This window comes from Octopus bimaculoides, chromosome 9 (genome assembly GCF_046866305.1).
Source record: "Octopus bimaculoides isolate indiv1 chromosome 9, ASM4686630v1, whole genome shotgun sequence".
Lineage (NCBI taxonomy): Eukaryota > Metazoa > Mollusca > Cephalopoda > Octopoda > Octopodidae > Octopus > Octopus bimaculoides.
In genome coordinates, this window is record NC_142936.1 from 42269527 (window position 1) to 42282970 (window position 13444).

Genomic DNA, 13444 nt, shown 5'->3' on the forward strand with positions numbered 1-13444 from the left:
GATAATAATATAATTTGTAAAAAGTGTCTCAATAGTTGATGCTGAAATGTCTTGGTGGTCAGAGAGAAAAGGGATAATTAGGAAGAAATGTCCAGCCTGGCTTTATAGGCTCTTTCAGTGGAACTCCAAGATTATAATAAAGAATCTACCTAAATATTTTATGGTGAGAAACTGGATGTTACAATGATGCTTTTCTTAAGATTTGTATATTTTTGTAAGCTGTATATAATGTTATGGCATAACAACACAACAAATAAATTCAAAGTTTAATATACTTGAATATCAACTAGGATTTTTGTTACTAATTGCATTATAAGACTTTACTATATTGTTGGTGGAAACGACAACACAGATGGAAGATTTTATTAAACAAGAATGACCAATAAATACTTACAGCTCATCAAACCAACTTTAGATAAACCAAAATCTGTTAGTTTTATATGTCCTGTGGCAGTGATCAACAAACTGGAAAAGAAAGTATTTGGTGAGAGATGTGTCTAATTTTACAAACTGACTGCAGGACAATAAACCTTGAAATATATGAGCAATAAAATAATAAATGAGGCTACAGCAGTACAATCTATAACTTTCTTCAGAATAGAAATTTTATCTTTGTACTTTTATGTAACACATGACTTAAGCTTCAATATTAACTGTCAATCAAATCCTTTTGAATTGTAGAATAGCAACAAATGTAATTCCACTCATGTCAGCCTCTTGATTCATACCTAGAAATTTCTACCATAATTTAAACCAAGTTTAAAGTCTACAGGCATCTGATAAAGACACTAACAACAAGCAGGATAAAACCTGTCATCAATGTAATTATTTCTACCATTGTCAGATTGAGGTTTTGTTGATCTAACAAAATTTAAATACAAGAATAACATCACAACAAAAAGAACATAATCTTAATAACTGACAGGTAAGTTTAGAAAAAAAAAAATGCCATCAATATTTTATATGGAGAGAAAAAGGCAAAGAAAGCACAGAAGCACAGATGCTCGAGTCAAACAATAGTTTGAGTTTAAATGTTGTACTGGATCCCAACTTCTATCTTTTTATAGATCAAATAACTACCAAAAATATGTGATCATACTGAGTTTGTGAATATCATTATCATAATTTTATGACATTTTCCCATGCTTGTATAGATTGGACCAGTTTTCCTTAGCACAACAGCTTGCCACTTGAGGTTCTTTGACACCATCTTCATAAGATTCAGTTTCCTGAGATCATCTTTCATAATTTGTTTCCATATCTTCCTTGGTCCTCCTTTGCACAGGTTCCTTCCACTTGGATCACTCAATAGTTCTCTACCCAGCTGTCATCCTTTAGACACATCACATGTCCATACTTAGTCTTCTCTCTTGCACACAACATCTGATTCCTCTTATACGCTCAACAAGATAAGTACCTGCAACATATTGAGTTAACCATTTAGAGTTCAAACCGGCCAAAACTAATTCCCCTTTATTTGTTCAAACCGGTCAAATCCGGCTGTATCCACCTGCTCTACGAAATCGCTAAAAAAACTAAACAAATCACACTATTGAATTCTTGTAGCTTTGAGATAATGTGAGATGAAGCCTTTCCTGCCTTTATTCAAGTATAAATACTGTGAAAGCACAGAACTGGGAGAAAAGCAAAATTAACTGAGGTGGATGTCAACAGAGAAAATATTGACTTCCATAAAGTGGAAAAAATAAATGGAAGAAAAAAGTTTGCTGCATAAAAGAAAAACTGCGAAAGGGTATCAGATTGAGACTTCGTATAGGTGTTCCTATTTGCAAAGTGCCCTTGTGTAAAGGGTGCTTTGGGTAGTTTTGTTGTTAACACAACGTTTCGGCTGATATACCTTCCTACCTTCATCAGGTGTCTTGGGGAAATTTTGAACCTGGGTTCTCATTCCTAAGGTATTTTTCGATGTTATTATTATTATTATTATTCAGGTCACTGCCTGGAATCAAACTCAGAATCTTGGGGTTAAGAGCATGAGCTACTAACCCCAAGATTCCGAGTTCGATTCCAGGCAGCGACCCGAATAATAATAATAATGATAATGATAATAATAACAACAGCGAAAAATACCTTAGGAATGAGTACCCAGGTTCGAAATTTCCCCAAGGCACCTGATGAAGGCTGGAGGGTATATTAACTGAAATGTCGTGTTAACAACAAACAAGATGAGGACAAATATCTGTCAAATGTAAATAATGTACATAATTCCTCATCTCTTAAATATAGAGCTACAGAAATATGTCATAACAATATTATTTTATCACATATTCCTTTTCATTTTATCATAAATATGTGAAAGTGAGAAATACATATTAATATTCAGTATGTTACACACCTGTATTCACCTTTGTCTCACCTGTTAATGAGCTATTTTTATTAGATGCATTCTGTTATGTAAATTAATTCCTTAAATTGTATAAGAGTACATAGCCAATGGTATGACTAGTAAAATAGTTTTGTACTTTATTTTCTATGAAAATGTTTGAATGAAATATAGAGAAAGAATAAAATCTTGTACCAATTATACATGTATTTTAATTAATTCAAATTAATGTACTTCATCTTAAAAAATGTAAAATTGTTGGAGGTTGACATCTGGGATAATTTTAGTAACAAATCAAACATGTAAGATGTTTTAAGGATATGAATTTTAGTGTTTATTCATAATGTTATTGTTTTTACACCTGTTAATTAAATTTACCTGCCCATAAAAGTCAAATTTAATCAGAAAGATCAGCTAAAATTACATAACTATAAACCACTGGCTTATAAGCACCCATTTATGAAATTTCAAATCTGTATGTAGAAAATTAACAAAGTTACAAGCAAATATTGTGGACACCCCACTTGAACCTGAATAAATCAAAATTAATGTGAACAGATCAGCATTACACTTGACAAATTAATCTGAACACTAAAGGGTTAAATTTCAGCAAATATGAACTAATCCCATAACAGTTGTCCAGTTGACTAGTTGAAAGAAATCTGTATTTTACCAACAATGTAGAACTGCTATTAAAAAAAAAAAGCATCATCATTGTCATGGATAAAGGATACTTACTTATCAGGTTTTAAATCTCTGTGTACAATCCCATAACTGTGAAGGTATTCCAGAGCAAGCACTGTTTCAGCAAAATACATCCTGTTAACGATAACATAATAACATTACTACACAAAAGAGAAAATATAAAACATTGATATAACATTTCTTTCCACATTCTTAAAACAAATCATTTAAGCTAACTTGGATGGCTAGCTTTGACTAATGATAATGACCAGTTTGCTGGCCAGCCAACATCACTGGCTAGTGACTAGCTATAGTTAACAACACTGATCAGTTGGTTGGTTAGCTTCAACTAATAACACTGACCATTTAGCCATTGAAGGAGGTAGGTATGTGAGTAGCAATCAGAGTGATATTAGAAACTTTGCTAAGTCAGACTAATAAGTGTGTGTATGAGGGGGGGGGGGATACATTAGGATTTAAGTAATAGTAGGGTTTTTACCTGGCAAGGTCCAAATGCAGTCCACCTGTAAACTTCAACAACGTAGCACAATCTCCTCCTTCCACATATTCCATTACCATACAGAAGTTTTTCTGATAATAATAATAATAATAATAATAATAATAATGATAATAATAATAAAAAAATACAAGACATGCTCTATACAATAAAGGTCCAATAAAATAAACAACCATCACAACATGTACTCTACAGACTGGATACCAAACAAAAAAACACAGAACACACGATACAAACACTAATACAACAAAAGACAGCAACCAAACTTCATAACAAAACGAAATAATGCAATACAACACCAGGAAGAGTTTGCATTCCCCTAGCAAAAAAGAACACACAATCTACAGTCAACAATAGAAATCCTTCAACCACTTTTTGTCAACTGATTTACTCGATTTTTTTCTATATATCTTAATAATTACAACTCAAGCATAATATAGATTATGATTGTAAGAATAGAATTTATCAACCAAACACTTTAAATAATGTCATTGTACAACACACTGGCTGCTTTTGACTGGAAGACATTAGGAAGGTGTAGTAGTAAGGGTAATTCAATAACTTACTTTGGTCTCAAAACTGCAGTACATGCTCACCACAAATGGGTTGTCAGTGAATGTGAGAATGTCCCTCTCAACAAATGCTTGTTCGGTTTGGTTGCGCATGAGTAAATGCTGTTTGCCTATTTTCTTGATGGCAAATCGTTTCCTTGATTCTTTGTGACGCACTAGATAAACAGCTCTGTAAAATACAGGAGATTTAGAGTAGACATAAGTATGGTGACAAGAACTGTAAAAAGAAGTATATATTAAAAGAAGAAAACATAGACACAAAAGCATTCTTTTTTACTTGCACAACTAACCTAATTATTGAAACTTCAAATATGCTGTAAGCATGTTGAATGTTTTCTGATAAAATATCAGCCTGTATTAACCCTTTAGCATTCACATTTCTTTGTCAAATGCATTGCTTATTTATTCACATTGTTTTAAATTAATCATGCATTATTTTGTAGCTTCAATGTTGTATTTGTATATTTTTAGAACAACACTGTAGGGTAGGTGTGAGAGGTTGGATATGGTCAGTTTTAACATAAAACAGGTAAAATATTTGGGTTGGATACGACTGGATTAAATGCTAAATGGTTAAGTACTTTATTCTATTGTATTTTCAACATACAAATCGAATTTTTCCCACCAAAATTAACAACCAAAAACGGTAGGCCGACTTATAAACAAAGATAACTTTGGAGAAGCAAAAATTCCATGTGAAATGCAGCAAGATTTGGATAGATAATGACGATACTTGAATGTTTACACTATATACATTTGACTTGTATGCTGGAAAATATGGTCTATAGAAAACTTTACTCTATATAGAACACCTTAATCTAGATAAAAATTCCTTTTTCTATATAGGACACTTTGTACAGAACATCTTATTCTTTAGAGAACACTTTATTGAATATTGGCCCAGGTTGGAACCTGGCTATAATAAATAAAAATTATTCTCCATTACCATAGTTCATCTAACTGACAAATAAACATCAGATCATCCAGGAAAGTTAGCTACAACATCCTAATCATGGGGACTGTTATTCTTCCCACTATGTCTCACTGCATTTGCTGGAGCTGTGATATGGCTCACCAACCTGAATATATGATGGACTCTTCCATTGATTTTAACATGCCACCCTCCAGTCATTCCATTAACTGGACAACCAAATCATTGAATTACACATATGGTCAATCTGACACGCTTCTATATAGTTTTGGCCATCCAAATTCACTCATAAGGTTTCAGTTCATCCAGGGCTATTGAAAAGGTGCTTGCTCAAAATGCTGTGTAGCCAGATTGAACTTGCAGCCTCATGGTTGTAAAACAAACTCCTTTACCACTCACTAATGCCTGCATCCACTCTGAACACACACACACATATTTATACACGCACGCACACACGCACAAACAGCTTAGATAAACACTTATGATATCCGGTAGTTGTTTACAGAATATTGAAATATTTAGCTGTTTAAAAAGCTATGTTGAGTGACTTTCTAGCTTCAACATACTTTTACCATGATAGAACCAACCACTATGAAGAAGACACAATGTTCTTCACATAACCAAAAGCAAATATTGTTTTGCTATGGTGCTTCTGCAGCCAGTTCTTTTCTTACAGCTGATATAAATAGTATGTCTTCCTTTCTCTTTTATAACTGGGGCATGTCTGTAGGAACTGCTTGTTCAAATTGTGTTTTACGCTTAATGCTTTTGCTGTAATTAACCACTTCATTAAATGTCCTTGTAATAATCACAGGAAATGGGTGTGATGTCTGGTTTATATTTCAACAAGCAATATAATTATATCTTGATTAGACAGCATGTAATGATTATAGTTTAAACTTATGACATTGTGGAGAGTAAGTCAATATCTTCTGACTGCAAATGAAATATGAAGATACAAGAGTTTTCTCAATATTTGCAAGACACTTTCTTTAATTTATTGCAAACATACACATCGTTCATTCATTTATTGCTTGTTTTATCATCCTGGTATGAATTAGATGGGGAGGTAGTTGAAGCAATATTTCATGGTTACATCCAGATGCTCTTTCTGTAACCAACTCTTATCTGTTTTACAAGTACAAGATTTTTTTTTTATTTCACTAACCTCTGGAAGCATAGAGCAACTGGTTGTAATGTCAACAAGGAATGTAAATATTATATTAGTGTTTAACTTAATAAAAAGCCAAGGAACATCAACATTTGTGCAAACAGGCACACACACAAACAAGCAATACAGGCATTGGTCAATTCGAGGCTAGAGTTGATGGCACTTGCCCAAGTGGGACTGAACTCAGTACCACATGGACGTGAAGCAAATGTCTTAACCATACAGACATGCCTGTACCTATACATAAAATTACATGACAACCATCCACCTTTATAGCAAATAGAAGTATTGCATACAGGACAGCACCATGTGTGTCACTCAAATGTAAACCTTAACAAATAAGAAAATTATGTTAGCTTAAAGCTTTTGATACCAGATTCCTGCTCACATACACTACCTCTGTTTCAATTGATTTTGAAAATAACAATGAATCTAGTAAAATAACTGTAGTCATTAACCTCGTGTTTGAAACAAATTAACATAAAATTTTGATGGAAGATTATAATTTAGATGACTTTAAAGAGAAATTTGCATCAAAGAACCATTGGTAGTTTTCAGGCAATTTGTATTATAAAACCAAAACTGGTTTTAGGTGGGTTGGTATCAAAAAGGCTTAATTTTGCTAGTGATTTATATTGACAGGGCAATAATAAAAATGATGATAATGATGCAGTTGCTTTACTGACAGCTTCTTTAATAGGACCTTATTTGCATTGACCCTGAAACTATGAAATGGTAAAGTCAAGCTAGGTAAGATTTCGAACTCTGAACAATGAGGTATTGAAATAAAGCAGTATGTTTGTCTAGTGTTGCAACAAACAACAAATGTCTTGAAAGGTGGGATAAAACACAAAACACGGAATTGAAGTAAAAGAAATAAAAGAGTAAACTAACACGTAAACAAGAAACAAAGAGTGAAGGAAGTAACTTACGCAAAAGCTCCACTGCTAATTAGTTTTATTGTATCAAAATCATCCTCTGATGGGGTTGCTTTCTTCTTTTCTTTTGTCTACAAATTGGAGAAGAAAAAATTTAATGACCAACATCATTATTGAGCCATGAGGAGGAGAGATAGAAAAAGAGGAACAATATATATATATATATATATATATATATATATATATATATATATATATATATATATATATATATATATATGCTGTATGACATTATAAAATAAATTTTGTGAATGTACAAGTCTCCATACTCTTTATTATTATTATTAATTATATATATATATATATATATGTCTCAAAATGTATTTAAAAATTTTTTTTCTATAAAGCCAAAACAATGCGAGTTATAGGAAGTAATGTAAGTTGATAGCATGTACTTTGTATTTCAATATTTCAGTTAGGACCCCCTACATAGAAATACTGATATACAAGACAAAAGTACAAACCATCGACTTGTATTACTTCTTATAATTTGCGCTGTTTTGGCTGTATAAAAAATAAAAGCATTTATATATATATATATATATATCAAGCCAATGCTCCATACAAACTATATTTACACACATACACACAGACACATGCAGGCGTGGCTGTGTGGTAATAATTTGCTTCTCAACCACATGGTTCTGGGTTCAAAATGTCTTCCACTATAGCTTCGGGCAAACCAAAACTTTGTGATTGGATTCGGTAGACAGAAACTGAAAGAAGTTTGTCAAAAATATATGTGTATGTGTGTCATTGTTTATGTTTGCCCCCCACCCACTGCTTTTTGATTGGTGTTGGTGTCTTTACGTCCCTGTAACTTAGCAGTTCAGCAAAAGGGACCAATGGAATAAGTACCAGGCTTTAAAAAAATAAGTCCTGGGGTTGATTCACTCGACAAAAAATTCTTCAAGGCGGTGCCTCAGCATGGCCACAGTCTAATGACTGAAACAAGATAATATATATATATATATACATATATGACTACATTGCCCAATACATCTTTTATTAAAAATGGTTACGATGTAAGTTGAGAGAAATTTAGCTGCTGTTTCCAGCAGGTTGAGCATTCATGCAAGAGTTCAGTTGCTGAATGACATACATTGATGTCATCCTACTCGTTAGGCAACAGACACAGTAGAAAATGGCTTTTACTTTCTCTCATTTTCTATTTCATTCATTCAAAGTGCTCGGTGCAAAGAGCAGTGTTAAGAATGAGTTACTTAGGGAGGGTGTAATAAGAGATGAGAAGAAGGGCTGGCAGAGTTTCAGTTATGCATATATACATATACGTATAATAGATTCATTATGAGGATGTGATAATTATTTATTGCAATGAGGAGGATCAGTGCTAAAAGATTTTTCAGTACCTTACCTATCTAGATCAGAAAAGTAGAAAAAAATAAGTAAAGTTAAAATGATTAATGTCTGTGATAAGAAAACTCGGGCAGATATAGTTCCAGAGTGACAGAGTTAAGGAGAGAAAGAACTGGATTAAGTGCTTAATAGGTTGATCAGATGATAGATAACAGAAACAGAAGATGAAAGTAACAAGGCTGAACTGTACAAACATCAAGTTCCTTACAAGTCCGTTTTTTTGTATAATGAGAGAGAAGGTCTTTTTTAGATGGATGGATTCTGTTTCTGAAGTAAGATAATTATGACTTACTGCATTGCTATCCGCTGATTCTGCTCCACTAGCGCAATCTGTACTATCGTGCATTCCGATTTCCTGAACATCTGGAGAAAGAGAACAAACATATGGTTAATTTGTTTAATATCAGTTATGGCATACATACATACATGGGCTGGTTGTAGGACTTATTTAAGACAGGATTTTAGAACTGGCTGCTTTTACAATTGCCAACTCTTTCTAAGGATTTTTTTTTTTTTGATATTCCACCAGTTTTTGAAAATTCAGAGTGACCACTTGTAACATCAACAAGGAATGAAAACATCCTATTACCATTTAGCTCAGACAGTGACAAGTGAAGCTATGGAAAGTCAACATTGACATACATATGCACACACATATATGTACACACGCACACACACATGATGGGCTTCTGTCCAGTTTGTCTAATTAATGCTTTTCCTTGCCACTAAACTTGAGTTTGCATTCCACAATTTTGAAAGTGCAGCACATAATGTTCATCGGGAGTGTAAACACCATGACACTGTTTTTTTTTTTTTATTTCAGACAATTTCATGTAAGTGGAAATAGTAACTTTAAAGTATACATACACATGCACACAGAATTTCCAAGCAAAGTCTATTCATCAGTTTTATTCACGAGATATCAGTCAGTCTAAAGCAACAAATATAAGACAAATTGTCCAAGGTGCTATGCAATGAGACTGTACCTAAAACCATGTGGCTGTGAAGCTAACTTTATAACCATGTAACTATACTTACACACATCCACACACACCCACTCACATACATACATACATACATATATATATAAAGAGAAACAGACAAAGTTGTGTATTAAATGCTTGAACAATTCACAATTCACTCTGGTCTACTTTGCATGTAATATTACAAAGCCTTTGGTATTTAAATCAAAAGAAACTGAAAAACTCAGATTGGCAGGAAAGAGAGAGTGTGTGTGTTCTTACCAGCAAGTGGATCTCTGTTTAATCCCAATTTCTGGATGATATACTGGGGGATATCAGCTTTGACATACTGGCGTGCATGGCCTTCTGCTGCCTCCAGCATATGGTAAAATTGCTCTGGGTTGAATTCCTTTAGGGGACAAAAAGGGAGAAAAAACAAAAATAAGATGAATAAACTTAATTGTAATCAAGATAGCTCAGTTGGTTTATTCACCAGTGAGAAGCATATTTAGTTTCTTATCAATTCTATCTTGTTCTGTTGTAGCACTAGCACATCATCTTAGACAAATTTCAACAGTCATAATTCTTTCTTGTGAAACAATTCTCAAATCTTTTAGAAATGATTCTCATTTCACTATAGTCACATATGGGTTAGATATTTCTTCAGAATTGGATATTTGCATTAATTACTGGGGAGGTTAAAAGTGGGAGCAACTACATCCTGATGTACGTGGCACTTTAGACACAATAAGCTTGAATTTCAAATGTTGCATCATCACGGGTTCAAAAACCCCACTTTTTTCCAATGAGGGAGAGATTATTTTGGTTAATACAGATTAGGCCGACTTGACAAGACAAACACTGTAGTGACTTACCAAGCATTCCAGTAGACGAGCTGGTCGGGAAACTATGATGAGTAGCTTTTTGATGAGTGGATAGAGGTACTGATATGTCTCTTCAGATCTCTCTTGAGCCTTCAATAAGAAATAGGAAACAAAATTATTGGATAATGGAATACAAGATTCAAAAGGTAGAAACAATATATAAGTCAGTATGATGCCACAGTAACAAACCCAAAACCACGTGGTTACAAAGTGAACTTCTTAGCCACATTGTTGCACACACAAACTATAATACAAGGTTCTGAATAAGGCTAAAAAGGCAGTTACTGAAATTCATTGTTGTTCTTAAAAAGCTTCTCTAGGCATTGATGCACGAAAGCTTCAACATTTCACAGCAGAATTAGCTGAAGCCCACAAAATTATGTACCAATTTTCCAACAAGTTTGGCTACCTTTTTGAATTCAATAAGCATGGCTTAGTGGTTAGGAATATTCGGCTTGTACTTGTAAGGTAGTAAATTCAATTCTTGGCAGCACATTGTGTCCTTGGGCAAGGCACTTTCACATCACTCCAGTTCACTCAAATGGCAAAAATGAGTCATACCAGTAATTCAAAGGGCTGAATCTCTCTACACTAAGTGTAGACATGTCTGTGGAGTGCCCAGCCACTTGCATATTAATTTCACAAGTAGGCTGTTTCATTGATTGGATCAACTGGAATGCTTCTCAATATAACAGATGGAGGGCAAGTTATTTCTACCATCTATGGGTATGCTAAAAAACAGCACAATATCCATGAAGTTTGAAAACAGTTTTCCATGCTCAGAACTGCTGAAGCATGGAATAAAATCTGCATTGGCTGTTATCTATCAGGACGCTGCATCCTTCAAAAGTTCCATGTCTTCCAAAACCCACCAATACTACTCCTGAATTGCTGATGCACACTTTCCACTTTATGTCCTTTTGTGCTTTATCCTATATACTGTGCAAATATTTTTGGCTATCATTTTTGTCTTTCTTTACTTGACTTATTGTTGCTCTCTGTCCCCTCTTTTACCATTTTCTGAGGAACAGTAGTGTACCTGAACACTGTATACAACAAGCTTATTATTATTATTAATAAAGTGGTGAGCTGGCAGAATCGTTAGCATGCTGGGCAAACTGCTTAAAGGCATTTTGCCTGTCTTTATGTTCTAAGTTCAAATTCTGCTGGCATCAACTTTGCCTTTCATTCTTTCAGGGTCAACAATTTCCCTGGAATAATAATAGTAATAATAATAATAATAATAATAATAATAATAGTCATCGTTAATTCTAGAAGGATCATGGGTAAATTCAGGTTGTTTGTCAGCAGTAAATATTTGCTATAAAGAAAAACAATAAAATAACCAAATAAAAGAAATAAAAGAGCTTACATCTTTGAGTAGTTTCTCTAAATTTTCTGACAATTCACAGAAATAATTACTAGTTATTAGTTTTTCCTGAGATTTTTGAAGACAATCTCTTGCCATTTCAAGTACTTGGTGATGAAGAAAGCTTAAAATTGCATCAGGTTCAACTGGTGCTCGGTTTAATTCAATAAAGAGCTCCAGTCTTTCTTCCATCTGATCAGTGGCCTATATAAATAGATAGAAACAGAATTTATACCTTGGATACTATCAATGAGCCCTACAGTTATCATCCAACAAATATTTACAAACAAACATTCAAACAAAGGATTTAATCTTCCTTGGCAGCAACACCTTACAAAGCAAAAGATGTATGGCATCTTGATAATCAGAGAAAGAACACATTATGCAGAACACTGCTGGAGAAAAAGAACAATCTTCTCCTCTTGTAACCCATGCACTGACATACAGGTATTGGTAGAACAAGAAGTGCATATATCAATCAACTCGTGGAAGACACTGGATATCAAGGTGAGGATATGAAGACTGCAATAGCAGATCAGGACATCTGCTGTGAAAGAGTTGTATTGCTCTGGGCAAGATGTTTGACCATTGACATATAGAAGGATTTAATTGTATACATGATTTCTCTATTAACCATGCCAGACCACCAGAATAAAAAAAAAAACAAATAAAAAACATTTCTAGTTACTTTATTCATAAAAAAACACTAATAAGTAAAGTTACTAAAAAAAAAAAACACTTCATATTCTCAAAGCCATTTCTTCTCTTTAGATGCTTTTAAATCTATTTTTAAAACATAATTAAGCAGAAAAATACAATTAGGAAGACAAGCATAAATTAATTTAGAGCTATGTCTGATTGAATTGAGAAGAAATCATATTAAGGAAGCTGTTGGATTTCATGTTGAAAATTAATTCAAAATGTTCATGGAAGTTTTTTTAAGAATATTATTCCTGAACCGATTTTAAGGAATAAAGGAGTATAAAACTAAAAACAGCAGATGAAATAATTTTACAGCAGACATAGTTAAGTCTAAACATAAGGCAGACAAATTTAATTTTTGCTTTTGAGCAATACAATACTGAAGTAATGGATATGTGTATATGAAAGAGACAGACAGATAGAAATATGATGGCAATGAAAGGAAGAGAGAAATATTTAAAAGAATCTAACCTTAGGGAATCTCTCTTTATACATATTATTCATCATGACTATTTCCAAATCACTTGCAGGAGAGCGAGCAGGACTACTACAATTGGAAAATATAAACAAACATTAGTTAATTAATCAAATATTTTTTTTTGTACATTAATGAAGAAATAAGAGAAGCATGTATATCTCAGTATTGATGTGTATGTAAATGTATGTATGATTGTATGTGCATTTATATATATATAAACAATATCATCTAACATCCATTTTTCCACACCTGCACTGGTTGGACAGAGCTTATTTGAAGCAAATTTTTTATGGCTGGATGCCCTTCCTGTCACCAACCCATATCTGTTTCCTAGCAAGATAATATTTCCCTGTGGCCAGATATGTTCTTGCAGAATATTGGAGACGAATGACATTGCTTCTAAGACAGTGACAATCATTTACAATGTGTGTGTGTGTGTGTGTGTGTGTGTGTGTGTGTGTATATATATATATATATTGGTGGGCAACCTTTGACTTATCCAAAAGGCTTTTTAA

The 13444-nt window shown here is 33.3% G+C and overlaps 1 protein-coding gene across 27 annotated transcripts in view; it reads right to left on the bottom strand.

The window, feature by feature from the left end:
• The window catches only part of LOC106880501 (microtubule-associated serine/threonine-protein kinase 3), a 256534-nt gene that overhangs the window by 22593 nt on the left and 220497 nt on the right, over positions 1-13444 (bottom strand). For all 27 annotated transcript variants that reach the window (XM_089357477.1, XM_089357468.1, XM_089357472.1 and 24 more), the window contains 10 exons: positions 12923-12998; positions 11753-11953; positions 10372-10470; positions 9779-9905; positions 8827-8897; positions 7152-7228; positions 4112-4286; positions 3528-3619; positions 3083-3163; positions 395-465 (listed from right to left, as the gene is read on the bottom strand). In XM_089357477.1, the coding sequence (XP_089213603.1) occupies positions 395-465; positions 3083-3163; positions 3528-3619; positions 4112-4286; positions 7152-7228; positions 8827-8897; positions 9779-9905; positions 10372-10470; positions 11753-11953; positions 12923-12998 (1070 nt within the window). The remainder of the gene's footprint in view (positions 1-394; positions 466-3082; positions 3164-3527; positions 3620-4111; positions 4287-7151; positions 7229-8826; positions 8898-9778; positions 9906-10371; positions 10471-11752; positions 11954-12922; positions 12999-13444) is intronic.